Source organism: Cricetulus griseus, chromosome X (genome assembly GCF_003668045.3).
Source record: "Cricetulus griseus strain 17A/GY chromosome X, alternate assembly CriGri-PICRH-1.0, whole genome shotgun sequence".
Taxonomy (NCBI): domain Eukaryota; kingdom Metazoa; phylum Chordata; class Mammalia; order Rodentia; family Cricetidae; genus Cricetulus; species Cricetulus griseus.
The window spans coordinates 13,053,090-13,079,383 of record NC_048604.1 but is presented as its reverse complement, the minus strand read 5'-3'; the positions used below and the strand labels follow the sequence as shown (position 1 = coordinate 13,079,383).

The 26,294-nt window shown below is 40.8% G+C and overlaps 1 protein-coding gene across 5 annotated transcripts in view; it reads right to left on the bottom strand.

Annotated features, from left to right (window-relative positions):
* Fgf13 (fibroblast growth factor 13) overlaps positions 1 to 24,500 on the bottom strand; it is a 505,513-nt gene extending 481,013 nt beyond the window's left edge. For 2 of the 5 annotated variants that reach the window (XM_027433378.2, XM_027433383.2), the window contains exons 1-2: positions 6,802 to 6,958; positions 5,948 to 6,149 (exon numbers count right to left, since the gene is read on the bottom strand). In XM_027433378.2, the coding sequence (XP_027289179.1) occupies positions 5,948 to 5,996 (49 nt within the window). In that variant the 5' untranslated portion in view covers positions 5,997 to 6,149; positions 6,802 to 6,958. Of the gene's footprint in view, positions 1 to 5,947; positions 6,150 to 6,801; positions 6,959 to 7,232; positions 7,414 to 24,128 lie in introns of those variants that run through there. The other 3 variants (XM_027433379.2, XM_027433380.2, XM_035449944.1) reach the window with 3 other exon arrangements.
* Positions 24,501 to 26,294: the final 1,794 nt, after the last annotated feature.

Genomic DNA, 26,294 nt, shown 5'->3' with positions numbered 1-26,294 from the left:
TTGTCCTTAGCTTGTGAGGAAGGTCATTAGTCAGGGACACTAATATCATTTCCATTTGAAATTGAAAGCTTAAATGAATTTATCAGCAGTGGAGTCAAGGGTAAGGCATGAGACCTCCTTTACAGTAATCTCAACATACAGTAATTATAATTTATGGTTAATGTTTATCAAAACTCAGATCTCTTGAGAAAATAGTTCTTTATTTTTGACCATACCTCAAGGTCAGGAATATATCCCTTTAAAATTATGTAACTCCTTTATTTTGAAGGTTAATACCCTAGAAAACATTTCTCTGGAGAAAATAAATGGTCATCCATTCAAAAAGAAATTGAAAGTAAGCACTGAAATGGTAGTCAAAATGACTACTATAATTAGAAAAGAAGTGAATTTGACTGTAAAGTGACCCTAAAATTGTTTCATCAAGATATGACATCCAGCCAGGTGTGGTGCTGTATCCATACAATCACAAAGCTTAGAAGGCAGAGACAGGAGCATTATAAATTTTAGGCCAGCCTAAGCGTCACAGAATATTCAAGATTAGCTTCCAGACTTCTCTCAAAAAGAAGAAAAGAGAAGGAAAAATGATAAATATAAGACATAACCAAATTTCCTTGCCTCATATACCATAAATAAGTAACCTATATTTCAGGTTAAACATGAACGTTGCTACACAGAACAATGTAACCTACTGAAATCCACTCCTCGACCTGCACTGATAAGACACAGTGTTGACTGTGCCTTCTGAATAGGAAAATGTACATCAGTGACTATAGAAAAATGAGTTACAAAGATGTCTGTCTTCTGCATTAATTGATAAAAGTGTATTATGTGCCTTATCACCACATCTCAAAGGTAATGTTAAGCTGAGCACAGTAACAGACATGTGGGCTCCCCTTACCAATCATTCTTTAATTTGTATGTTTCTTCTGCTTTGAATTGTTTAATCTTGGCAATTATTTTTCATTCCTTTCAAATTTCTCAACTCCAAAAATATAAGTCATAATGAAGTAGGCACTAGAAAGCCTTTTTATTGGCTATATTTGAGGGTGCTGCAACACATTCTGGTTGTTCTGTGTTGATTGTAATTCCCAGAATGAGGAGTTGATTTGGGCATAAAACAGCACAGCTGCAGAGACCTGAAATGCTAACAGATTCATATTCCTACTCACTGCTTCAAAAAATGAGTCTTCTGGCTTATCATCCAAACTCTGATTCCAATGTCCCCTCCCCCTAACCTAGCCCCTGTCTTCACAGCCACTACCTGTATATCTCCCTGACATACACATGGTCCTCAACCACTTTTTTCATGTCACAGCCCACATTCTGCTTCACTTCAGTCTTCACCCAACATCCATTCCCACTCCAACTTCATCCTTGGATGCAGCCTGGTCCCTCTTAATGATTTGACCTCTATTCTAAGGGGACTTGATGGAAATGGTAGCAAGACAAAGAGAAGTTACAGCATCATTATCCCCTGCTTTAATCTGCTCCTCCTTCTAGCTTCTGCATATGTCAATAAAGAAGCTGTGTATATCCAGAAAGAAGAAAGAAGAAAATCTGGCAAATGTGTGTGCTCATCTCCTACCCTGTACTCCAAACAGTCAAACACTTTTGATTAGAGACCAGCTCTAGCATAGCCTCTCCTTGAAGCTGTAATCACTACAATCAGTACAGAAGAGACTATATGGCTCACAACAACTGTCTACAAACTATGGGTCTTTGGCGGCATGATGAGGACACAAAACTAGTCTCTACATGAGACAGATTATGATCATTGTTTTTAAATAAGCGGTAAGCTACATCAGGACTTCTTGCCAGTAAGCACCTGTTCTAAACACCTGCTCTGCTTGGCCCAAAAGTAAGCCTGACAATAGGTCTCAGTGGCCAAGATGACCTTTGGTAATGGAATTCAGAATTCAATCCATGTTATGCTGACTAACTAACCACAATGTCCTGTGCTTCTTGGGTAGAGTAGAAAGGCTGTGAGAAATTCCCAGCAAGGAAAGGAAAATGAGATCTGTCCATACATGTCACAGTCTACTATAGCAAAAACTGTGCAAGTGAATTATTTCATGGACTATGCATGGCATTGGCCTCCATCACTCAGTGACCAGGCAAAACTCAACCCTGATGCAAGTGCTGTCACCAGAGAACTCAAAGCCCATGTGGCTTTCAAACTTGCCTGTGGCTACGGGACTAAGCACAAAGGAAAGTGTGGTTAAATCAACACATCTAACCCCAAGCATGTTGCAATGAACCAAATGAGATACTTGGAATGAAGAATCAGCTAGCACTTTTACTTGATCATGAAACCATTTGGTACCAATTGTCACAAGTTGCTCAGTGCCACAGGAACAGCTGCAATAAATTGGACACAGCCCTAACTGAGTACTCTCCTAACATGGGAGTACTGGTAGACCTTATGCAATATGAAGAGGAAAAGCTAAGAAAATATTTATTAGGATAAATAAATGTCGTGGATTTTATTTCCCTGTGATTTATTTCCCTTGATCAAGAACTACACGTCCTAAACAATATACACACATAAGTTTAAAGTATATGCAAATAATAATTAGTACACAAAGGTGACTAGCTGTACAAGAGGGTCTTTTAATAATTTTCAAACAGAATCAAGCACCCTACCTTGCCCTCTTCCAGAAAAAAAGTCTAGCCTACATGGTTACATTTTGAAAAAGAATTATCAAAAATCACAAGCCCTGGCCTCAAAGAGTTGAAGGACATTACAAAGAATAGACAATCTACAATATATATGCTCTAAATACCACGTTTCTTTTTCTTTGTTTTGGGGATGGGGCTTTGCCTTTGGGGGGGGTGGGTTTTGTTTTGAATTTTAAAGTGTTTTGTTTGTTTTGAGACAGTTTCAGTTCAGTTCATGAGACAGGCTGGCATTAAACCTGCTTCAGTCTCTGGAATACTGAGCTTACAAGTGAGTATCACTACACCCAGCCCAAAGCACATTTCATTCAGTAGTACAAAATAAGTTACTGATTACTTACTATGTGTGATTTAGAAAAGCAAGAAATGTGGTACTCTATAATAATCTTCAATGTAGTGATGATAGGCTGTGGGCATGAGCCCCAAATGATAGGGTGGGAGGATGAATTTAAATGAGCAGTAGGCTGCAAAACACATTATGAAGTTCATTCAAGCTGTTCCTAAATTGTTTGACTTGATTCAATCATTTGTCACAGCATCATTCAAAATTAAATGTATTTTTGAAATATCCATTAAATGTTTGATCCCATATCTTGCTAGGTTACAAAGGCTGTGCTAATGAACACCCGAGATTTGAAAATCCAAATGTGACCTATATATAGGACATTTGCAAATAACCAAATATTTTCATTATGTAATTAATTGTATTGGTTAAAATAATGAGTAGATCTGGTATTGTTCATCTCCAAAATTATCTTTGTCATATAAGATTCTTGAAAGCAGGGAAAAAAACAATGATTACTTGACATTCACTTTTTAAAAAATTCTCCAAAGTCAACCAACAGCAAGGCTGAAATTGCAATCTTGCTTTTAACTAAGAGAAACTCCCCATTTCCCCAGGAAAGTAAATTCCCTTCTAAAAAGTTGCCCTATTAAATTAATTTATTCTAATTCCAACCACAATTCTAGTGGCTAATTACACAATTCCTACAGAGAGCTGTGTTTTCCAATGTGCTGTGTCAACATAAGAAAATGTCATGACATATGCCTGGTTAAAACAGAAAAATTCATCACTGAGTTACAGAGACCCATGCTCCTGTTTCCAGATGTGTCAATCCATACTGAACAACTGAAAATTGTATACCTAAAACAGCAAGTTGTTTTCTGTCAATGAAATTGGCTCAGGATCCTTCAAATGCAGACTGAAACAAACCCTGAGTAACCACCTGCTGGAAATCAGAGACCAAAGTTCCCGCAACAAAGTTCAATAGTCCAGGATCAAATGGGAGCGAGTTACTTGGAGCAATCAGATGCTAAAATCTTTCGTTGCCTTCGCCTGTCTAAGCTCTAGAAGGAAAATGACACTCGAGGGGTGTAACTCAGTGATAAAATGCTATCCTCACGTTAAGCTCCTCGGATATAATTTCCAGCATGTCAAGATAAATTTTGAGGATCCTTAAGTCAGTTTTCCTCATCATATGAAGGTATCTTTGAGATCTTTGAGACCTTACACAACTAAGAAAGCCCTGGAAATACGTAAACAGCAGTTCTACTCTCAGAACTTATGGTCACAGCCAGTATGTGTGTCCCAAGGGACCACCATGTCTAAGTGAGGGAGTCCCCAACTCTTGACACCTCTAAACCTTAGGACAACAGACTTAACCCTCCACAAACTTCCAGAGCCTTTAGTCCACCACTTTGCCCAGTGGGAAGAGAAACAGCTCCACTTAGAAATAAAGATGAAGGCCTGAGCTGAAGACTTTGACAACTTTCAGAGGGGGAGAACAGGTGCTGTCCTAGAATCTCCTGAGAAAGCAAGCTCTGAGAGAAGAGAAGTGAGCAGAGGAAAAGGGGGTGGAGAAAGAGTGGGAGCGAAAGGAGCCCTAGAGTTCAGGGAAAAATTGAGTATCCCCATCACCAAAGTCTGGAAGTCCCCCCACTCCCCGCTGCTGCAAATCCACTTCAACAGGAGTCAGTCTCTGCCTTTGAGGGTGCAAGTGGTCCATAGGACCTAGCCCACCCCAGAGTCCACTGTGACTATTCCAGACAGGTGCACCTGAGTTTTTCCACACTTTCTGCCCGTGTCTGTCTCTGTGCCCTAGTCCACAAGGCTGCTGGCTCCCCTTTACATTTTCGAGCTAAGCTGGCTCCTCAGCAAGGCACCCACTAATAGGAGCTGGTGGTAGCAGAAGACACCCTTTCCTTTTCTTGAGTTCTTCCCAGGTTGAGCCCTACTCTGCTGCATGTCCCCCATCCTGCCGGCGGGAGGCCCCAGGCCGAGAAGTACACTCCAAGGGACATGGGACCAGGCGCCTTGGGCCAAGTAGTTCTATCCCAAGCAGTTGAGAAAAGGGACTGTGCCCTCCTGCAGAGGCCCACTAGCACTAGGCATTAGTGGCAAGGGGACAACAGCCTTTGTTCTCCTGGGGCTTGGCAAGGCTGCGCTACTGAGGCGCAACGCGGGCGGCGCCAGGGTATCCAGATTGCTCACTTTTGCACGCGGCATGTCAGAAGGTGCACGTTCCTGCCTTCTCCTTTGAGTGGGATGGGTAGGAAGTTGGGGAGTAAGGGGTGTAAGGTGAAAAGAGGCTTGGGGGAGGGGCTCTGCATATGGGCCAGGCTCTTTGTTTGCATTGGGGGCAGGGAGGGGGGGTTGAACGTGGGTCTGAGCTAAGATCCTGAGAGTGGGACAAATTCCTGAGTATGTCACCATGTTGCACCCTCACAGCACACATATGCACACACTCTCTGTAGCATTCACACACACACACACACACACACACACACACACACACACACACACACACACACACACACCTACACACACACGCACCTACACATGCACTTACACACAGAGACATACACACACGTACAGAGACATATACACACGTACGCACCTACACATGCACTCACACACAGAGACATACCCCCCACACACACACACGTCCAGTATGTAGCAGGCAGCACGGTTCCCGGCGCTCCAGGCTGCAGCAGCTTCGCCTGCCCGCAGCGCCGCCACCATGCGTTCGGAGGGGCAGTAGAGGAGCCTGGAGGCACTTGGAGGGGCCACAATTCCGATAGGAAGAAGGGAAAGTGATGCAAACCCACACTCCCCCAGAGGCCCTAACCTCCCGGGTTTTTGTCCGGGGTCGCACAGGTCATGAGCAGCTTAGGGTCTAGCAGGGAGACTAGGAGTCACTGGGCGGCGCGCACACAAGGGGGCGAGGGCAACCGAGCAAAGGAAAGGAGACGGACTGGCCGGTGGGCTTACCCTTAGAAGCATCTTTCTCCTCTTTGGGCTTGGTCACCTTTCCACTCATAGATCCCAGCTTGCTTGACAAGATTCGTCCAGGAGAAGGAAGTCCTCGCCGAGCGGGCTGGACTTGGGAGAGCGCTTAGGGCGGCAAGTCGGGACCGCGAGCTCTCAGTGTGGTTCCGGGCGGGCGGAATCCGCTCTTCCCCACTGCTGCCGCCTGCGAGAGAGTGGGGAGGAAAAGAGAGGGGTGAAGGAGGAGCCGCCGCCCGAGCCCGAGTGAGCGACCGGCCACAGGAGGAGCCGCTCGCCGCGCTGGCTCGCTCGCTCGCTCCAGAAGTGCAGAGACAAAGCGGTGCGGCCGCAGCTCCGCTCCTGCCAGTCAGCCGACAGCCGCGCTCCGGAACCTCGGGGCACCCGGGAGGCGCGGCCGGGACTCCCCGGCTTCGCCGCCGGCCTGCCCGGGCTCTGTGCGGGTCGTTTGCTCCGCGGGAACCGGCCACGCAGGGAGTAGCCTGGGTGGGCTGCCTAAGCTCTGACCGGCTGCTTTCCCCCGCCTCTCCCAATCTGCTGCGGGCCGCCAACTCAATCAAAATAAAACCCCCGAGGAAGGTTTAAAAAAAATCAAAACAAAGACGAAAATATTCACTTAAAAATAACAAGCCTCCCCGAAAGGGAAATGTTTGAACATGTGATGAGCAACGTGTGAGCCTGTTACACCGCAGAGCCGCGCAGCTTCTCACCCGCGGGGATTCGGAAAGGGAGAATCTCCTCCTTCTCTCTATTTAATCCATTTTCAGGTTCCTGTCTTTTGGCTAAAAGAGGGGCCTGAGTTGCTGGCTGGCAGAAAAGCGGGAACGGATGACCCTTACCTGTTCTCTCTCCCTACACCCACACCCCCTGGGAGCTCGCCTGCTCCCTTGCTGCCACTCTCCCGGCAAAGAACTCTCCGATCCCAGAGAGGCAAGAATCAGCACTGGGGTGCGTTCTATATAAACCACAAGGTGTGGGCACGCGGGGAGGGGGGCGGCGAGGGCGGGGCCCCACAAAGCCGCCTGCCGGCTGTAGTAAAAGCAGAGCTCGGCAGGGGCGCGCCGACGTCAGCTGCCGCCTAGCAAAAGCCTGGCAGCCCAACGAAGTGCGGGCGAGCGTGTCAGCGGGGTGTCCCCTATCCCCTCGGACAGTCAGGGCCCTCCTGTGCTCTCACAGCTGCTTTGCTTGAGCCAGGAGTCCCCAACCTCCACCCTTGTGAATCCCTAGACTTCTAGTGTCTGCCTTTCCGGTTGCGCTGGTCGCCACCTACACTTTGGGGACTCCGCTGTTGGCAACTGCGCCGAAATCTCAGTCTTGGAATCTGTGGCTCTTTACCTCTGGCCAGCTGTCGGAGTCGTTGAGACAGACTGATTCTCCAAGAAGGGAGAAAAGGGCGCTGTGATCTGGGTGTCAATAGGGCAGAGAGTGAAACTGCCCCGGTGGTTGCTGCTCCCCCCCCCACACACACACACATTGGCCCCTCCTTCCTGGCTGTATGCTCTGGTTGACAAACTGGATGCACAGTCCCCACTGCTCAGGTTATCCAACCTTATGTGTGGAGTGAGGTGAGGCTAGCCTCTAGTGCTGCAGAAGAATAAGTAGGATCAGCTTGTGTCCCAGCTAGATTTGAGACAATCCATGGAAGATCCCTGAGAGTTAGAACTGGAAGAAAAACAGCCCGGAAACCAGAAATCATTGTTCATGGGGCAGAAGGGAAAAGGGCAGTCAGGGAATAAGCAAAGAGGACTGTGGAGATCAGTAATCAGTCCCTGGATGTTAGGAAACCTTTCCCCCACAGTCCTGTCTGGAAGTGAGGACAACTGTGTGCTGTTAGGGAGTAAGGTGACTGATAGCATGACTTAGTCCACAGAGTCCTCAGCCCATTCATCAAACCATAGGCTTCATCCTGGCCTTGGAGATGTGCTCGTGAGTCCCAAACAGAAAAGCCATTCACCTCATCCCACTCCACTCCCACCCTCTGCTTAATTTGGTTTTGTTTAATGATATTAAACCAGGCGAAGAAATCATATAGATGGATTAGTCCTACTGAATCCCAGGCAGTAACTCAATTATAAGAGCCTGCTGTGGCTTTCAAGACCAGGAGTGTGGGCTGCCCCTGCTGCCAGCCAGGGTCTAAAGGTCAGTAATCCTCTAAACTCAATTTGCAGCCTCCATGCTCAGTCTGGGAGGAACTGTAGGCCTGGTTTTCTTGCAAATAATATCTAATAATCTGGAGCTTGATGACACAATGTAATTATCCAATCCAAGGTTAGACCATTAATTAATATCAGTATTTTGATAAAGAAGGAATTTCTCTTCAAAAGACAGGAATTAAAAAGGGTTGGAACTTTATGTGTGTTTAGAGGGAAGACAGGAGAAAAGTGATACAGAAAAGTTCCTATATAACCTATACCCAATAATAGTTACCATGCTTTTAGTGCCTAACCTGTGCCAAGCAGTGATGCTAAATCACTACATCAGTATCTTATTTCTTCTTCCCAACATCCTTAGTAAGTGTTGGTATTATTATTTCAATTTTACAAATGAGGTAATCAGGCCTTGGAGTGATAAAGTACATTTTAAAAAGTCAGATCTCACTATGGAGTTCAGGCTGGCCTTGTACTCTCAGATGCTAAAGTTACCAACATAAACCACCATGTCCAACTGGCTTGCATTAAGTCATTTTCATATAGGACACACAGTTGGTTATTGATAGAGCCTGGGTAGGAATCCATGTGTGTCTTTCTCTAACACCAAAATTATTCTTTAGCACTCCATATTACAGAACTTTCCTTAAAAGGGGAGAAACATTTTAACTGGACATGTCTTTAAGTCACAAACTTGTCTTTGCCAAGCTCCCTAAGCACACGCGCACACACACACACACACACACACACACACACACGTCTCCTGTGTACCTTTACCATTTGCTTTGTCTATATCTTCCTGGTAAGCTCTGAGGGGCTCACCACATGACAATTTTAGAGGGTTCTCTGTGTTTACAGATAAGCTCTGACCCCAGCTCTATAGTCAGCATCCAGTTGGAAGCCAGATATTGCTCCATTCCTTAAGGGACAGTTAAATAGTAAACACAGGGTGAAACCTAGCTTAGCTAATATCACTGAGGTGATGTAGAGAGGTGTTTGCTTGGGAGAATGAATGAAGTGTGCCTGTCGATGAACACAAGAAAGTAAAACGGTGTTCCCTTACTGTAAACCATCCTGCAAAAGAAATAATCAGCGCATAAAGAAAATAGACAACTCATGCAAAAACACCAGAGATGTATGCCCATGTTGGGACAAATCCATGGTCATCATAAAAGCTTTAATGCCAGATACTAGGAATTATGCCTATTCAAGTGCACAGCCAAGCAATGTTATCTAAATAAACTCTCTGAAGTCTCTGCTGGGGAGAGCCTATTTTATAGAGAATGGGTCTGTCCCTTCTTTAAAGCCCTCTGATTTGTTTAATATGAAAATATCGTTAGCATTGGCTCTGATGAAAGCATACTCCAGGCTCCAGAGTCCAGCTCCCAAGATACCTGATATGCAAAATGGCCTGCTGAAAGAGGTTCTTATATCTTGCTAGGATGAGTAGACAGTGGCCCAACCACCAACAAGAGATTTGATCTGCCTTGTTTTGTTTTGAGACAAGGTCTTACTGTGAATCATAGGCTGGCCCTGCATTCCCAACCCCATTGTGTCTCCCTCCTAAGTGTTGAGAACCCTGGAAGGTCTAATAGCCCATTCAACCTACAGCATATGCTGGAAATGATGCTTTGATACTTGTAGACTAAATTGGAAATTATCAGACAGAGCTGCCTGGCCCACCTGGTGACCTATTTCATAAATATTCTGGGGAAAACACATCATCGTGTAGAAAGTGTACCCTCCCTGACAAAAGCATACTGGCTCTCTAGCTGCTAGTTTATGTTGATCTCTGTGACAACAATCCAGATTGCTGTCAAGTCAAGCAAGAAGTACATCTTAGATAACCAATCCAAATTACCAGACGACATCAGCCTCATCTGTCATGTCTCTGCATTCTCGTGAGAGATGCTTTCAATGGAGTACTAGTCAATGGGATCCTGTTCAAATTCCTGGTCCAAAGAATGGTGATCAAAATTAAGTAGTGTTATTTTTGTTGTTTTTCGCCACTTCAGTGGTTTAGACATAGTCTTAGTATCCCCTGAGCATCTATTATAACTAAAGACTTGGTCTTCGGGGTAGCATCATCAAAAGGTGAAGAGCCATTGAGACGGAGGGTCATTGTAAGTGTGTGTGTGACCCACTGCAGAAGGCATTGTGAGACAGCTTGTCCATTCAAATAAGGGCTTCTATATGTCACATACAACATATACCTCTCATTTGCCCCACAGTGTACATGATGTGACTGCTTGCTCTAATACACACACCTGCCACTGTCATTCCTCATCAGCCATGGAACACCTTTCCAGAGTGAGAGTCTGTATCTTGCTGTTTGAACTCACAGCTTTCCCAAACTGAGCTAAATAAGCCTTTTATCTTTATTAAGTTATGTGCCTCAGGTATTTCACTGTAGTAATAGAAATCAAATTGATACAGGTTCTAAGTTTTAGGGTATAGGCTATGTGGCAACAGTAATTGTGATAGAAACCCACAGTTCTTGCACACCTGTAAGTTCATGTTATTTCACAATATACAGCTAATATCTATTGAATCCACGCTGTCCTTGTACTTTTAGCAATGGAATATGGTAGAAGTTATGCTATGTCCATTCCTGGTAGAGCCTTTAAAAGTTCTGGAAGAACTTTCTTTTGGTGAAACTCCAGCTACCATGTAAGACATTGGACATCCTGCATCTATGATGCAAAGAAGCCCATTGTCACAGTTATTTTTGGTCAATATGACACAAACCTAGACAATACCTGGGATGAGATCATCTCAACTGAGGAATTGCATTCATTATATTGGCCTGTGTTTGTGCCTGTGAAGCGTTTTATTCGTTGCTAATTAATGTGGGAAGGCCTAGTGTGGATGGTGCCATCTCTAGGCAGAGTGGCTGGAGTTATTTAAGAAAGGTAGCTTAAGTACTAGAGAGGCAGACAGGTGGATCTCTGTGAGTTCAAGGCCAGTCTGGGCTACTTAGAGAAACCATGTCTTGGAAAAAAAGAGAGGCGACATGGGAGAGAGAAGGGGAGGGGAGGGAAGGGGAACAGAGAGGAGGGGAGGGAGGGGAAGGGAAGGGAAGAGAAGAGAAGAGAAGAGAAAAGAGAAGAGAAGAGAAGAGAAGAGAAGAGAAGAGAAGAGAAGAGAAGAGAAGAGAAAGATAGTTGAGAAAGGCAAGGGAATGAAACCCAGTATCTGCCTTGATTTCCTGCCTTGTAAGAAAAAATGAACCCTCTCCCAAGTAGGTTTTGTCACAGCAACAGAAAGCAAACTAGGACACCAAAGCTGGACATAGTAAGGGGTCATGTGAAAGAGTACTAAGGAACATAGGTGATGGCAGTTACCAAAATTCTAACTATATGCCCAAAGTCAGACCATCTCAGCCTGCTGCCAGACACTCCTGTTAGAAATGACCAGGTTTCATAAGGCAAAAAGTCATCTCTTTCTGCACTCTATCCAGATTCACAACCCATGTGATTGTTGTCAAAATGGCTATTGTTTTAGCACATTCAGCTTTTGGGTGCTCTGTTACACAAACACTTGATAAAGGAAATGAGAATCCTAGACCTATTTTGGCCCCATGACTTTCTGTTTCCTGTTTGTCTGTCTGCTACAGATCAAAGTGGATTTTAGAAGTGAATGGCAGTTGTAAGACAGGGAGATGTCAATAATTTATCCATTAGCAGCTTAGCACTAAGACCGTCATAACCTACAGCAAGCAGATATGTGATTTTCAGATATGTGATTTTCTGTCTCTGAATAAAACTGAGCATTTGCACCATTATAATGTGATATTTAGAATGCTTGTGAGAAACTGACATCTTTAAATATTTTGTCACTTGCTTGTCCAGTGAAGGAGGAAATATTGAGATAGAACTTATTGAAGAATTCAGTCACACTTCAAAACAATGGGTATTACTGGGCAACATGGTCTGTCCATCAAGAACTCCTATCATTCCACATTTCAAAACAATAGTTATCACTGGGAAGCATAGGCTGTCCATCAAGAATGCCAGTCATTCCACAGCACTCAGAATTGCCTATTGCAAGGAGTGAATGATCAATATTGGCCTTTCTCTCACAGCATAATCTACATTCTAAAGTCTGTCTCAACTAACTGTCTCAACATTCTGATGGGCCTGGAGCAAAGGCCTAGAGATTAAAGACACTGGATGTTCTTCCAGAAGTCCTGGGTTTGATCCCCAGCACTCACATGACAGATCACAACCATTCTAATCCCAGTTACAGGTATCATACATTCTCCTTTGACCTCAGTGGATCCCAGGCATACAGGTGTCACACACACATACAGGCAAAACAGTTATACACATAAAGATGAATCAGTCTTTAAAAGTTCATTCAAACAATGGACTTTTCCATCATTTCTCAGCACACAACTTACAAAATGCTTTGGCCCAGGTCAATTTTCCAAGGTTTTTCAGATTGCCTTCACTCTAGCAATCATTCTGACAATGGTAAGTTTATTCTTTTCTTGAGAAAATTTTGTGTGTTTATATTTAGTTGCTAGCAGATTTGTGTTTGCCCAAGTCTTCAACTCTTTGACAAAGATGTCCATAGATGATGAGTACACTCTATGTAACTCTTTATAATAAATGGCCAGATGCTTATTCCAACCAAGACCTAACATAACACCCATCACAAAAAGTCATAATAAAGATCTCATCTTCGTAATGCCATTTACAGAATCACTAACTTTCTTGCTTATACTAAATATATTATACCATTTTGTATTCCAAGGAATACTGTGGTACTATTTTCCACTCCATTTTCCAGATCAGGTAACAAATTCAGAAAAGTGAAGCAACTTACACAAATACAACCAGTAGTAGGCTTATCCAGGGCCAGGGTTCAAGTAAGTCTTTTTGCTTTCAAAATTCCTTTCTCTCTAGAACTTGACATGTTTTGCAGTTATTATGGAATAAGTAACAACTCTGAAAGTTTCCCAAAGGGAAATTCAATCACTAGAACAAGAATAGAGTTCTCAGGACTTACTGGCTATTTCATTCTTACTCTGTCAATGCCAGACTCTGCCCCTATATGATTGACACAGAGGTGTTCTTCCCACATTCCACTTCCAGGAAACGGCTGCTAGACAGGCATGGAGATTGTGGTCAGTGGGAATCCTCCAGCTGTCACGGCCATCAGGGTTGCCTCAGTTGCAGAGCTGCTTTATCAGATGTCATGGACTTCCTGTGACTCCTCACATTGCGTAAATGTGACTCCATTGCTTCATGTCTGCTTTAGCCAAGGTTGTGCTTGTCCTGCTTCAGAGTTTAACTTACTCTGCTCAGTCATGCCTTCTGACCTTTCCCTTCCCAGTTCTTGATTCCTAAGTAAAACCTTCCACTACAAACTTGATGTTTGCTTTTCACATACTTTCATGGAATTCAGTCTCTGACATATCTTCCTGCTTTTCTCAAATCTATCTTACATAGCCCAAACATTGCTAGGAATCTTTCTTTTCTTTTGACAGCTTATCAGAGGTGTCCAGCCTTTCAACACTGTAATATAATATGGCCATCTACCAAATTTTGGGGGCATATTTATACCTATCAGGGATATATTTGGCCCACAGGGCCACAAGTTGTACATGCCTGGTTTAAGTGATCAGTGTTCCCATATCTTTGAGCTGAGACCTCTCTCTTATCTTAGGTAGTTCCTTGAAGCCTTTTCAACAGTATTAAGGTTAGGGACTTGCTTTTATGTCTGTCACAAAGATCTGATATTCAAGTGGTGATATATGTAGCTACAAAATTTTGGGGAACAATGATTAACAAATATTAAAACATGAGCAAATATGAAAAATTGAAGTCTGGGCCATTAATTATAAGATACTAATGCCTGTACTTTCTTTCATTTGAAAGTAATTGTAACGTTGTTTTGTGCCAGCAAGTGTTCTACTACTGTAAGAACCTACACAAGGCAACCAACTTTTATAGAGAAAAGCTTTGTTTAAACTAATAGTTTTTGTGTCCCTGTTAGTTCTTTGCTTTAAGGCATGTGCAGTATATAGTATAGGCCAGCTTGATGTTTATAGGAAGTTCCAGGCAAGCCAGTGCTATATCAAAAGATCCTGTCTCAAAAAAAGAGAGAGAGAGAGAGAGAGAGAGAGAGAGAGAGAGAGAGAGAGAGAGAGGAGAGAGAGAAGGAGAGAAACTGCGCAGTTTATCTGCTCATGTTATCATCAACATTGAAAGCAACAACAGGACTTAACATCAGATTTTTTCGTTTCAAAAGCCTACGCTGATATTTTCAAGAAGATTCAATAGTGAGCGATACTCAGAATTTACTGTTAGTGGAAATGGCATTTCTGAGTCCCACATTAAAGCTTGCCAGTCAAGAGAGCTATGACACCGTGTTGAAGGAGAGAGGAATCCCTATTCTCTTCTTTTTTCCTTCTTTCTAGGATACTGTGCTGATACAGTGGATGGATGCCTAGAACGTGGTCTGAGTGACTATTACACTCCACTGTGAACTTACTATCCGTGGCACTTCCTGTTAAGGACAGAGATTACATTTCCCAGAAGTCTCTTAGTTGTATTCTAGGTATTGAGGTAAAAACACAAGTCTCACCTCAAAAGAGACAAATTTGACCTACCATAGCCTGGGGAACACATATTTAGGTCACCCCAAATTCCAAGCTCCAATATGGACATGTTTTGGTCACCCCAAATTCCAAGCTCCAATATGGATGCAGTTTCATGAAGGTTTTTGTTTTGTTTTGTTTTGTTTTGTTTGGAGTAATAGAACAAAGTATATTATAAATCAACACAAAGAAGAGAAATCTCTGATAAAGGCCTCAAACTCTATTTAGCAATACTCCTAGCATTTTATCTGCTGGAAACTATGGTTTTGTTAAGTTAATACATTCCAAAGGGTTTTCATATGTTAGTGTGTTAGGCTAGACATAGAGGTGGGCAAGGAATGAATCCTTAGGTAGCTAAAGAGAGTCCAAGCTAAATTGAAATTTGGCTCTGGACTTAAAACATTCAAAACTCTCCACAAGCACTGCACTGAAGTTCTAGTCAGTTAATCATCCTCATAGAAGGTTTCAGTTTGAAAGTACAATTCCCTTTTGGAAACTTTTATTCACATAGGTTAGACTTTGTCATTGAGAGAATCTCAAGTTTTAGATGGTCAGAGTAATACAGACTCACTATTCTTAGGATGGTGCGATAGTCACACAGCAAGGACAAACAGCAATTCTGCTTCTTATTATCCTTATAGAGTTAAAACTGGCAACTTTACAGAATTCTAACTAATTTTTATTTTCTTGCCTCCTGCAGGGATTCAAGTTGTAGTGATTAGAGACATTTGTCTGATCTCCTAGCATGAATTTTCTGTATTTTTATTCTCGTGTCTCCATTTCTAAAATTATATTTAAAATAAATAAAATTCCTTAGCATTGCAATATACTTTAATTTTATTACATTTGTTTAGTGAAGGCAAGTGTGCATTTGTGTGTGTGTGTGTGTGTGTGTGTGTGTGTGCATTCTTACAAATATACATGCCAGATACTTCACATGAAGATAAGAAGACAATTTGTGGGAGTCAGTTCTCTGCTACCATCTTGGTTCTGGATCAGATGTAGGTCATCTAGTTGGCAGCAAGTGATTTTCATTGCTGGACCAATTGCTGGCCCCAAATCATAATATTTTAGTGGTTATTTTTACAACAGTACCCAAACTACTACAATTACCCTGAACCTCACCACCAGCCCCGTGTTATTGTAAAACAGCTCCGTGTGAAGTACGATAACTAGAGTCCAGTCATGTGAGAAGACTCTGGGAAAATGAGAAGTTCAGCTTACAGTGTTTCTCATTGCAAACTCCAAGCTCTTCACCTTTCCTGGGCAAAAGAATTATTGAAACTTACAGAAAGCCTCTGAATATGAATTGTGACCTATATCTTGTGAAAGTCTTGGCAAAAAGAACTGTTGTCTTTCTTACTCTGTTAAGTGCAAAAGAAATCATTGATCCATCACTAAAGAGACCTTGCAAAATGATCCCAGATTTTGAGAAAATACAAGAACCATGTTCCTGCTGCCGTTAGACTTCAAGAGCATATGAAGAAATGAATGAAAAGAATAGGTGGAGATACTATAAACCTAGAAAGAAGACTTCTTCCCCTAAAAACTTAGTTTGCTGCCAATGGGGAGCCTCTTACCACTTGATTAGGTGTCCTCTTTACCATGAGGCAACTTCAACAAGCTAACAACAAAGTAGTGTCTACTTTTTGTGGAAGGACGGATAATGATAACTTGTAAACTACCACCAATGCCAATAAAGAAGACAAAAAGAGGAACAGAGAGAGGTTGAATGGCCATATCAAAAAATAGACTTTCTGGTACTTCAAAATATGATTTACCAAATCAACAGTTTAGTAGATGAACTGTAGAAGAAGACAGCTGTGGCTGAGATCCAAAACAGTGGCCAGGAGGATAGCACACAAAAGGAAATAACAAACATAAAGCAAAAACATCAAAATGGAAATTGTGAGGGGAAAAATATAAGAGACTTCAATGACAAATCCCGAAGAATACTAAGAAAGGGATGAAAACAGAGGATACAGGGGAAAAAATGGAAAATAGGTTCTCTGAGCACAACAGCTATATAACTGAGATGATTTAAATGATGTAAAAGTAAGCACATGGAACGTAAGAAACGTACTCATAGAATACCAGCAAATTCACAGTACAATTTCAAACAATCTGAAAAGCAATGAAATTATTTTATTCCAAAATATACATGACATAGAGAAAACTTTCCCCAGAACAAAAACTACACACACTTATAGCACTGACAAACAAATATGAGAAGAGAAATTGTCTTATGATGGTTGGGAAAGAATCACAAATATAATGAGAAATAAATAGGAGAGGAAATAACAAAAACTCCAGAATTAGTAAAATAGTTAAAGGTTGTTCTTTGAGAAAAACTGGTGATCAGATAACCCTCTTGGAAGTCACATTAAGAAAAAAAGAAAATACATATTCCCAAGTGTTAAAATGTGAAAGGAGACAAAATCAGAAGTAAAGACAGATATAAAAAAATTCTACAATAAATTCTTCAGCAGTACAGTTAAAATTTTAAAAAGAAATGCTTTTTTAGTAAACTAAATCAACTGATTAAGAAGTAGAAATTTTCAATTCATCATTTATCAAATAAGAGAATGAAAGAATGAATAAGTATTCATCATTGAGCAAAACACCACAGCAAGGGAATTCATGGGTTTTTATACAATTGTAAATACTTGGGGGAAAGCAATATTTCAATAGAATTTAAATTCTCTAAAGCCACAAAAATTACATAATCCCTTTAATTAATTTAATGTTATGGCTGAGTAGCTTGGTGTTCTTGTGGGATTCTTAACCGTGAGAGTGGGCATGGTGGCTGCCTCTTTTGCCTAATTATGAGATCCTTTTCCTCTACTTGGTTGCCCCATCCAGCCTTGATGTAATGGTATGTACCTAGTCTTATTGTAGCATATTATGCCATGTTTGGTTGATGTTCATGGGCGACCTGTTCTTTTCTGAGGGGACATGGAGGGGGCATGTATCTGAGGGAAAGAGGAGATGGGAGATAAAAGCTGAGAGGAATGGAAAATGTGGTTGGATGTAATATATGAGAGAATGATAATAATAATAATAATAATAATAATAATAATAATAAATTTATAAAAGAAAAAGGTAGGCAGCCCCTTTAATTCTTTTTAAAAATGACATTAGTCTAAATTTAATCTCTAAACATACAAAGGGCTATAAAAACAGACAAATCTATAGGTACTCCTATTTTTTAATACACATGCTGACATTTTTAATGAAACACTAGGAAATACAATCCAGCAGTCTTTCAATAAAAATATGACCAATTAAGATATATTTCACCCTTCCCTTCATTCAGGAAATTTTTTCAAGGTAGTCATTTCCTGTGCCTTACTTTTGGGGTATGCCAAGTGAGTTGACATGAATAATAAAATGAAGTAGAAATGGAACTCTTCCCAATGTGTGGCCTTAAGAGCTCTTGTCCACCTTTTCTTTCCTTCTTGGATCCCTGCAGTCACCCTAGGACTAGGTATATGACCTGCTTGATTTGATTGATAAAAAGATGAGATTTCTTAGGAAAAAAAGGTGCTAACCACTGTGACCTGGAGCAACAGAGCCAAAGACATTTACCTGACCCCAGAATAATGCAAGAAGACCCTGACTAATAAGAAGACACACAAATAGTAAAGAAATTATATGGAAATATATATGTATTATGTATATTATATATGATGCATACCCATGTAACACCATGAGGGATTAACAGGTTTGTTTCACAGAAATTATGAATCAATGTATACTACTAAATTTGGAAACGTGAACTAGGTTCAGTATCAATATCTGCAAATCCCTCAACATAATTTATGGCATCACTAAATTAAGGAGGAAAATGATATAAATGATGATATTAATATCACCTTAAAGTCATTTGATAATATTTAGCTGCAGTTCTAATACATTTATAAATTAAATGTGATTAGAGGAAAATATCTGGAAATAGTACAGTTTACTAAAACTGGATGCTAAGTATAATCACAACTGGCAAAGCACTGTCCCAATCAAAGAAAATTCAGAACTGTACAAGAATGCTTCAAATCTCTGTTCTTATTCATCATTGTTTTAGACTTCCTAGCTAATTAAAAAATACCAAAAGGGTTAAACAGTAGAAACTATATAATGATATCTTTAACTGTTAATATTATGTTCATAGAGCTAGAAAAAGAAAACACTTTAACAAAATCTATGAAACTTATTCAGAGAATTTGATGGGTGAAAGAATGTACAGGTGCTTAACACACATGCACACACAATACAGTGTTTCTCTATTCAAGCAATAAAGACGGAAATGAAAGTGAAATAAAATTATATTTACAGTAATGAAAATACCCTACATAGTACTGAGATAAATTTAATAAGAAAAGCATCAATCCAGTATGAAAAAACTGCAATGCCAGTGTGAAAGACATAAAACAAATCCTGACAAAACAAGTGAAAGAATCATAAGAGTTGATATAAAACTTCAATTTTCTCAATGTCAATATTATATCTTCAAATTCCAATTTAAATCTCCAATGTGGTATTTAGTAGAAAAACAAGATATTCGTATAATAATTTTTAATATTTATATGTAAGTATAAATGCCCTCAAATAAGCATGAAAAATAAAAGAGAGAGAGAGAAGGGAGGGAAAGGGGGAATACTGTCTCTTTCTCTCCCTCTGTGTATATATATATATATATATATATATATATATATATATATGCATATATATACTCTGAAGTCAGTAATCAAATGAATAGACAATATGATTAAGAACAAAAATCAGTAATGCAGAATTATACATGTACAATCAGTGAAGACATTTAAAGCGTGATAAAAGTTTGTGTTTCATTTCAGTTGGGAAAAGATGGATTGGAAACGCAGTATGAATGCAAATAGCTATTAATTTGAAACAAATCTGACCTCTATGCTCAAAATAAATATTATATGCAGGTAAAAACAAATGGAAGAAGAGAAAAAGTTCTGCAAGAAAGTCTAGGAAGGAATGTTCTGTCAGCCTGGACACATGGGGGAGGACCTAGGCCCTGCCCTGGATGATATGACAGACTGGGAATCCACCATGGAGGGCCTCACCCTCCCTGGGGAGCAGAGAGGGGATGGAGTAGAGGACTAGGGGGTTGGTGGGGGACAGGGTAGGAGGGGAGGGAGAGGGAGCTGGTATTGACATGAGAATCAAGCTTGTTTCTAATTTAAATTTAAAAAAGAAAGTCTAGGAAATGATATACATAATCTTGCAATGGGAAGAGCCTCATTTTATAACATACAGTTTTCAGAATTTGGGCAAAAATCACCATAATTCATACAGATTAACAAGATTTTGGAAACAAGTCAGGTGGTGGTAGAGCACACTTTTAATCCCAGCACTCAGGAGGCAGAGGCAGGGGGATCTCTGTGAGTTTGAGCTGAGCCTGGTCTACAAAGCAAGTTCCAGGACAAGCCCCAAAGCTAAACCTGTCTCAAGTAGATAGATAGATAGATAGATAGATAGATAGATAGATAGATAGATAAAAAAAAAACATTGGAAACATAGCTCTACCTAGGGAATATATGAGGAGTTTATTGTGATACTATAAAGGCTGGGCTCACAACCAAAATACAAGAAACACAAACTGAAAAGAGAAGGAGAAGAAGAACCACTTCCCAGAGCTATAGATTTAAATGGGCATTTTTTTCTCCCCTAAAGAACTCACACTGATTTGAAGCCAGTGAAACCAGGAACAGTAAATCATTTCACCCACAGGACTAACAACATGTACAAAGAATTATCAGGGGGTGGAGAGATGGCTTAGTACTAAAAAGTGCTTTCTGCCTTTTCAGAATGTAGAAGGCCCAGGTTCAGTTGCCAGCACCCACACAGAAAATCACAACTGTCTGTACCTCTGGTTTCCAGGAAGGTACCTCTTCTGAGATTGGTGAGTCTGTACCCATACATGGTGTAGACACATACACTAATGCATGCACACACAAAAATAAAAAATCATAATAATAATACCAAAAGAACTTGCAATAAGATTGTCATGGTGATATTGTGGAATAAGTGTACTCCTGCATTGTTAGTGGAACTGTGAATGTGTTACATACTTTCTAGAGAGCAATGGGGCAACAGTGAATGAAACTAAAAGCAATGATATTTTATTCAGAGGAATCTGATACAAAGTAAGAAAAATGGCAGTATGTAAATGTATGTAGTCGAGGTTTATTTGTTATTTACCTTTTAGAAGCAAAAGGTGGAAAATAAAGCTTCATGGAAAGATGTTTTATTCTCCCTTCCATCTATGGCAGAAAGATCTAATAATTTAAATTTATTTATTAATACTTTCTGTGCATGACATATGAATGTGTGTGCATATCTGGATTTAGGTGCATGCTTCCATACATGGAGGTCAGAGGTCAATGTTAGCTATCTTTTTCTATATATTTGGAGAAAGGGTCTCTCATTAAGTGTGGAATCAACACATTGGCTAGATGTGCTGATCAGTGAGCCCCAGGGATCCCCTTGTCTTACCTCCTAGCATTGAATTATAGATGTGTACCACCACATCCAAAATTTTACAGGTGTAAGGTCTGGATATGCAAGCCCAGATTTTCCTCATGTTTGCAGCACATATCCTATGCCTTGAAAGCAGATTTAAATGTTATCTTGCCCATGATGGGTACACTGTACTCTCATGATTCAGAGAAAAAAAGTGGGCTATGGTATCTTTTCTCATGGAGCTTAGGCCTTGATAGAAACTTTTTGTTCCCGTTTATTGGCTTTTTTTCTGGTTTGTTTTGCTTTGTTTGTTTGTTTGTGCACCGATTTTAAACTTGTATTTTTATATTGAATTTCTGTTACTTTCAGTGATATATTACATAAAGACATTTTCATAGAAGTATATCAAATATTGTGAACATATTCATTTCCCACACTCCCATTTTCCTTCTCCCCTTCCCCTGATTCCTTTTTGTTCCCTCATACAGCCTTCCTTCTACTCCCATGTAATATATATTATATTATATAGCTGAATAATTTAAGAACCACAAATGAGCAAAACATGCAAGCAACATTTGTCTTTCTAATTTGGTAAAGAGATAGTATTTGAGTTAGATTCAGTGTTTTAGAACATGGAGTCAGTATCAGTTTCCCTGAGGTATTTAAAAACTTCATTTGTACTGAATTAGAATTCCAAGAATTGAGAGCCAAGACTTCGAATATTTAAGTACTCCTCCTCGTGTTCCTTGTGTACCCTGCAGGCTAGACCATCAGAAAGCACATAGATGGGTATGCAGATAAGTTAGAAAAGACACAGAATCAAAAGCAATAGCAGGAGGAAAGTTACTAGGCATGAAAGCAGAAAGGGAAGTAGTAAACATTCAAGTAGACTGGGGATTTTAGGGTTAGTAAAGACAAAGATAACAAATAAGATTGAAAAGGTGGGTGACAGTGACAGCTTTCACGAAAGCCATGGTAAGGAGCCTAAACTTGATTCAGAAGCAAATGAAAAATCATTGACATATTTTAAAAAACAAACAAGAAAGACAACAATAGGAAACCCGACCTTCCCAGCGCTTCCCGGATTGAGTGATTCATCAGAATCAACAGGATTTTTTTTGCTGGAAGTACTGCTTCTGGAGCACTACCACACGCTGAATCAGAATTTCTAGGGATGTAGCTCAGATTTTAGCTTTACAGAACCTTTGAGGGTGATTTCTGGGCACCCAGCCTCACAGTGGTTCATGGTTGAGTTTGAGAATCACTTCTTTACTGATGAATATATTCCTGAAATGTTGTTTCTGTACACAGAGATTGGATTACTGAAATCACTTGTTCAAAGTCCTAGGTAAGTGCACTATTTAGAAGCAACCTCCAATAAATCCCCTTGTTCAGCAAAAGAAAAAGAAATTATGTTCTCCGTAGTATTTCCATAAAATGCATACTTAGGTTAAATGCAAAACCCTTGAAAATTTTCAATAAAATGTTACATGTTTGAGTGCCTAGTGTTAGTGAAGCCACATGGCTGCACTAAATGTAACATGGGAAAAATAACTGTGAATGTTCAAGTTTCACCTAGTCTTGTAACACGGTGAATGAGCCTCAAGATGATACTGAATGAAAGGAGAAAGAGTTAGCAGGATGTGATGCTAAGATGACTTTAAGTGGAAAATGTGATCATTTGGGGGGTTGCAGGGAAAGATGAAGCAGTCATGCTGTTAGGCCAGATTGTCATTTATTGCAATCCATGCATTAATGGGGATTGGATTGTATAACTTTTAGGGTGATTTTTGGAATTTCAAATTTTCATGTTATTTTTTAATTTGGACATGGTTCGTAAACATAGAAATCAAAAAGAATAGAAGTGGAGAGGACGTGCCGTGCATAGTGTTCAAGTATTGACCTAATTCATTTTTTCAGTATATGAAGATGATTCAGGAGGTTTGTTTCCACAAGTCTTGTGAATGTTTAAGAGTGCAGTTTTCACTTAAATAAAGTGTATCTCTTACCAAAGCATATCTTCATTTCTATAAAAACACCATTATTGGCACGTTGGGATGCTGGCCCAAAAGCCAACTCTGAGCTTTCCAATAGCTAAGCTGCTTCTTTTTCTTTCAGGCTCCTAACCTCTCATCCAAACCTTCCCAGCTCCCCTTCAATTCTCACTTCTTCCTCATGGTCCATGACTATGAACAGGTTAGAAACCAGAAACCAGTTTTTTTTTTTTTTTTTTTTTTTTTTTTTTTGGTTTTTGGAGACAGGGTTTCTCTGTGTAGCTTTGGAGCCTATCCTGGCACTCACTCTGGAGACCTGGCTGGCCTCGAACTTACAGAGATCCGCCTGCCTCTGCCTTCCGAGTTCTGGGATTAAATGCATGCGACACCAACGCCCGGCCAGAAACCAGTCTTAACAGCAGTATTTCATGAAGGAAATATAATCCAGTCAAGTCTTTCGTGAATCTGAGTTGGAAAACCTGTTTCCTAGGGACTGCCTGAACTACAGGGATCCCTTGCTGGTCAGCTGTAGATTACGCTTCCATGCTACATAGCAGAAAAGGCAAGTGTGGATAAGCAATACCCAGGGACAAATACAAATTCACACAGTAGGGGGAGAAGAAATAAAAAGGTACCGCGTCAAAATAAAGCAAATCTTGGTACAGAAACTGAGACAGGGTTCAACTCGACAGTTTAAGTTTTTCTTGCTGAGTAATTACTTGGCTTTGTGGTGGGAAAGTGAAAGGAAAAAATTAATTTCCACATACTATCATGGTTTTGTTGGTGTTTTAGTAGCACAGGCTTTTGATTTGTAGGCTATGTCCTGCCCTGACATTTTTCTCCCTGCCCCAGGCAGAGGAAAATTGGGCCTGTGTTACCCAACAGCATCACACCGAAGCATTTCCCCCAGTGAGTTCAGTTTCACCTACCTTAGAAATGGAGCTGCAATGGGCCTGGCGGTGAGGAGCAAGTAAGATCCAACCATGAACAAAAAAGCTTAAAGGGCCTGGGTTTTATTAGTGCCAACCGTCATGCACGCCTGAGGCCAGGAAGATTCTTGGTCATATCGTCATCATTCGTTTCTGAGGTTTTCAAGTGTCTGCATCAGAGCCAAAGGACTCTCAAGTCCTAAAGTTCCTCTTGGCTTTAAGGGCTTCAGGCAGGAAAAACAAATGCAGAAGACTTTCAGGGGGCAGTGGACCCTGTTCAGTTCATATCAGACTGTTCTGAGGAGTGGTAAGTCACAGGGTCTATATTGCAGCTATTTTTAGTGAAACTAAATTCCTTCCCCCAAGTTCTCCTGCTTCCAATTTGTTCTAAGTGTAGGAGACCAGCTGTGGGCAGATCATCTTACTGGACGAAGTCTCTGTCAAGGCAAAGGCACCAAAGCGGGGAGGTGCAACAAAGCTCACAGTTTTTGGTGCTTTGACCGTGTCTCACTGTGTCACTATCTCCAGAGGAGGAGGATCCTTTGGAAAGGAAAGTGTTATCATACAGGCTAGTGGGCATTCCCCTCCATTATGGCAGAAACTTGATACACAGATGACATGACAGGAAAAAAAAAAAGGAAAACTGGCAGGCCTTTCACTTTCTTTTCTAGCTCCCATAAACAACACACACACACACACACACACACACACACACACACACACACACACACACACACACACACACACAGACACACACCATGTTCTGCAGTCTGCAGATTAAATCCACATCTTGGCCAGATTTAAGCCCAGTAATCCCTGTGCCAAGCCAGGGATGAAGTATGAGGAAAATTTGTGTCTAGTCATTTTGCAGTTGTCATTCATTGTTCTCAGGGTCATTTTTGTGGAGAAGGAGATTCAGAAAAGATTTTTTTTGGCTTCAGACTTTGGACACAGGTGTTAATTCAGAAGTAGACAGCTCTCTGGGCTCATGAGAGTGCTAATTGCCTTCTCAGATTCATCTAGGTAAGTGGTTTACGAAGTATGGGCTGTGACCCATTAGACAGTAATGTAATCTATTTAGTAGGCTGCCATCCACACTTTAAAAAATGAAAAGAAATAAAATGTCTGGAACAGAATTCAATGATGATGACTAGAAAAGAGTGCATTGTTTGCAATAAGGGTGACTTCCCTATAACTGACATTTCTTCTCTTGTGTACACCACATAAAATGGCTTTCTTACTGTTTGTCACAGTACTACTTCACTTTACAAAAACTTCATCTTTAACATTTTGTAAAAAGTTCTGGATATATATACCATCTTCAATTTTGCAAATTCTACTAGTACTACAACCCCTAGTTGGGGGCATTCGTTATACATTAAACACTACTCTGCTCCTTTTTCCTCTTTATTTTCACAATGGTGGCTGTCTTCATTTTACAGGAGAAAGAACCGGGTCTTAGCTGAAGCTCCAGATCAGGTTCGAGTACATTTTCATTGTTGTTGTGTAGCTTTGGCTGTCCCGAAACTCACTCTGTAGACCAGGCTGGCCTCAAACTCACAGATCCACCTGCATCTGCCTCCCAAGTGCTGGGATTAAAATCATGGGCCACCACCTGAATCACCACCATCCAGGTCAAGTAGTTATTAAGACAGGAGAGCTAGTGCATGGATCTATGTCTGTCTCCAAAGGATGTGTGCTTAATAACTTGAGACCATTTTTCTCTATAAGTGACCATATTCAACGTTAATTCATTAGCTACATGAATGTGAAAATATTCATTGTACTGATGGTTTTAAATAAAAGATAAGGGCTGCAGAGATGACTTGGCATTTCATAGCATGTTCTACTCTTCTATAGGACTCAAATTCTAGTCCCAGCATCCCCGTGAGGTGCCTTACAAACCACCTGTATCTCCATCTCCAGGGCTATCTAATTCTTCTGGCCTCAAAGGGCCTCAAATGGCATACAGGCATACACACACACACACACACACACACACACACACACACACACACACACACACACCACGTTTTTAAAAGAGTAGACAACTTGTAATAAAAGATGTAAATGTTTAGAAAACTAACTAATGTTAGAGTCATAGAAATTTCCAGTCATCTCTCCATAGATGGAGTGTGTGTCATTTTGAATTTGTTGCCTACTTGA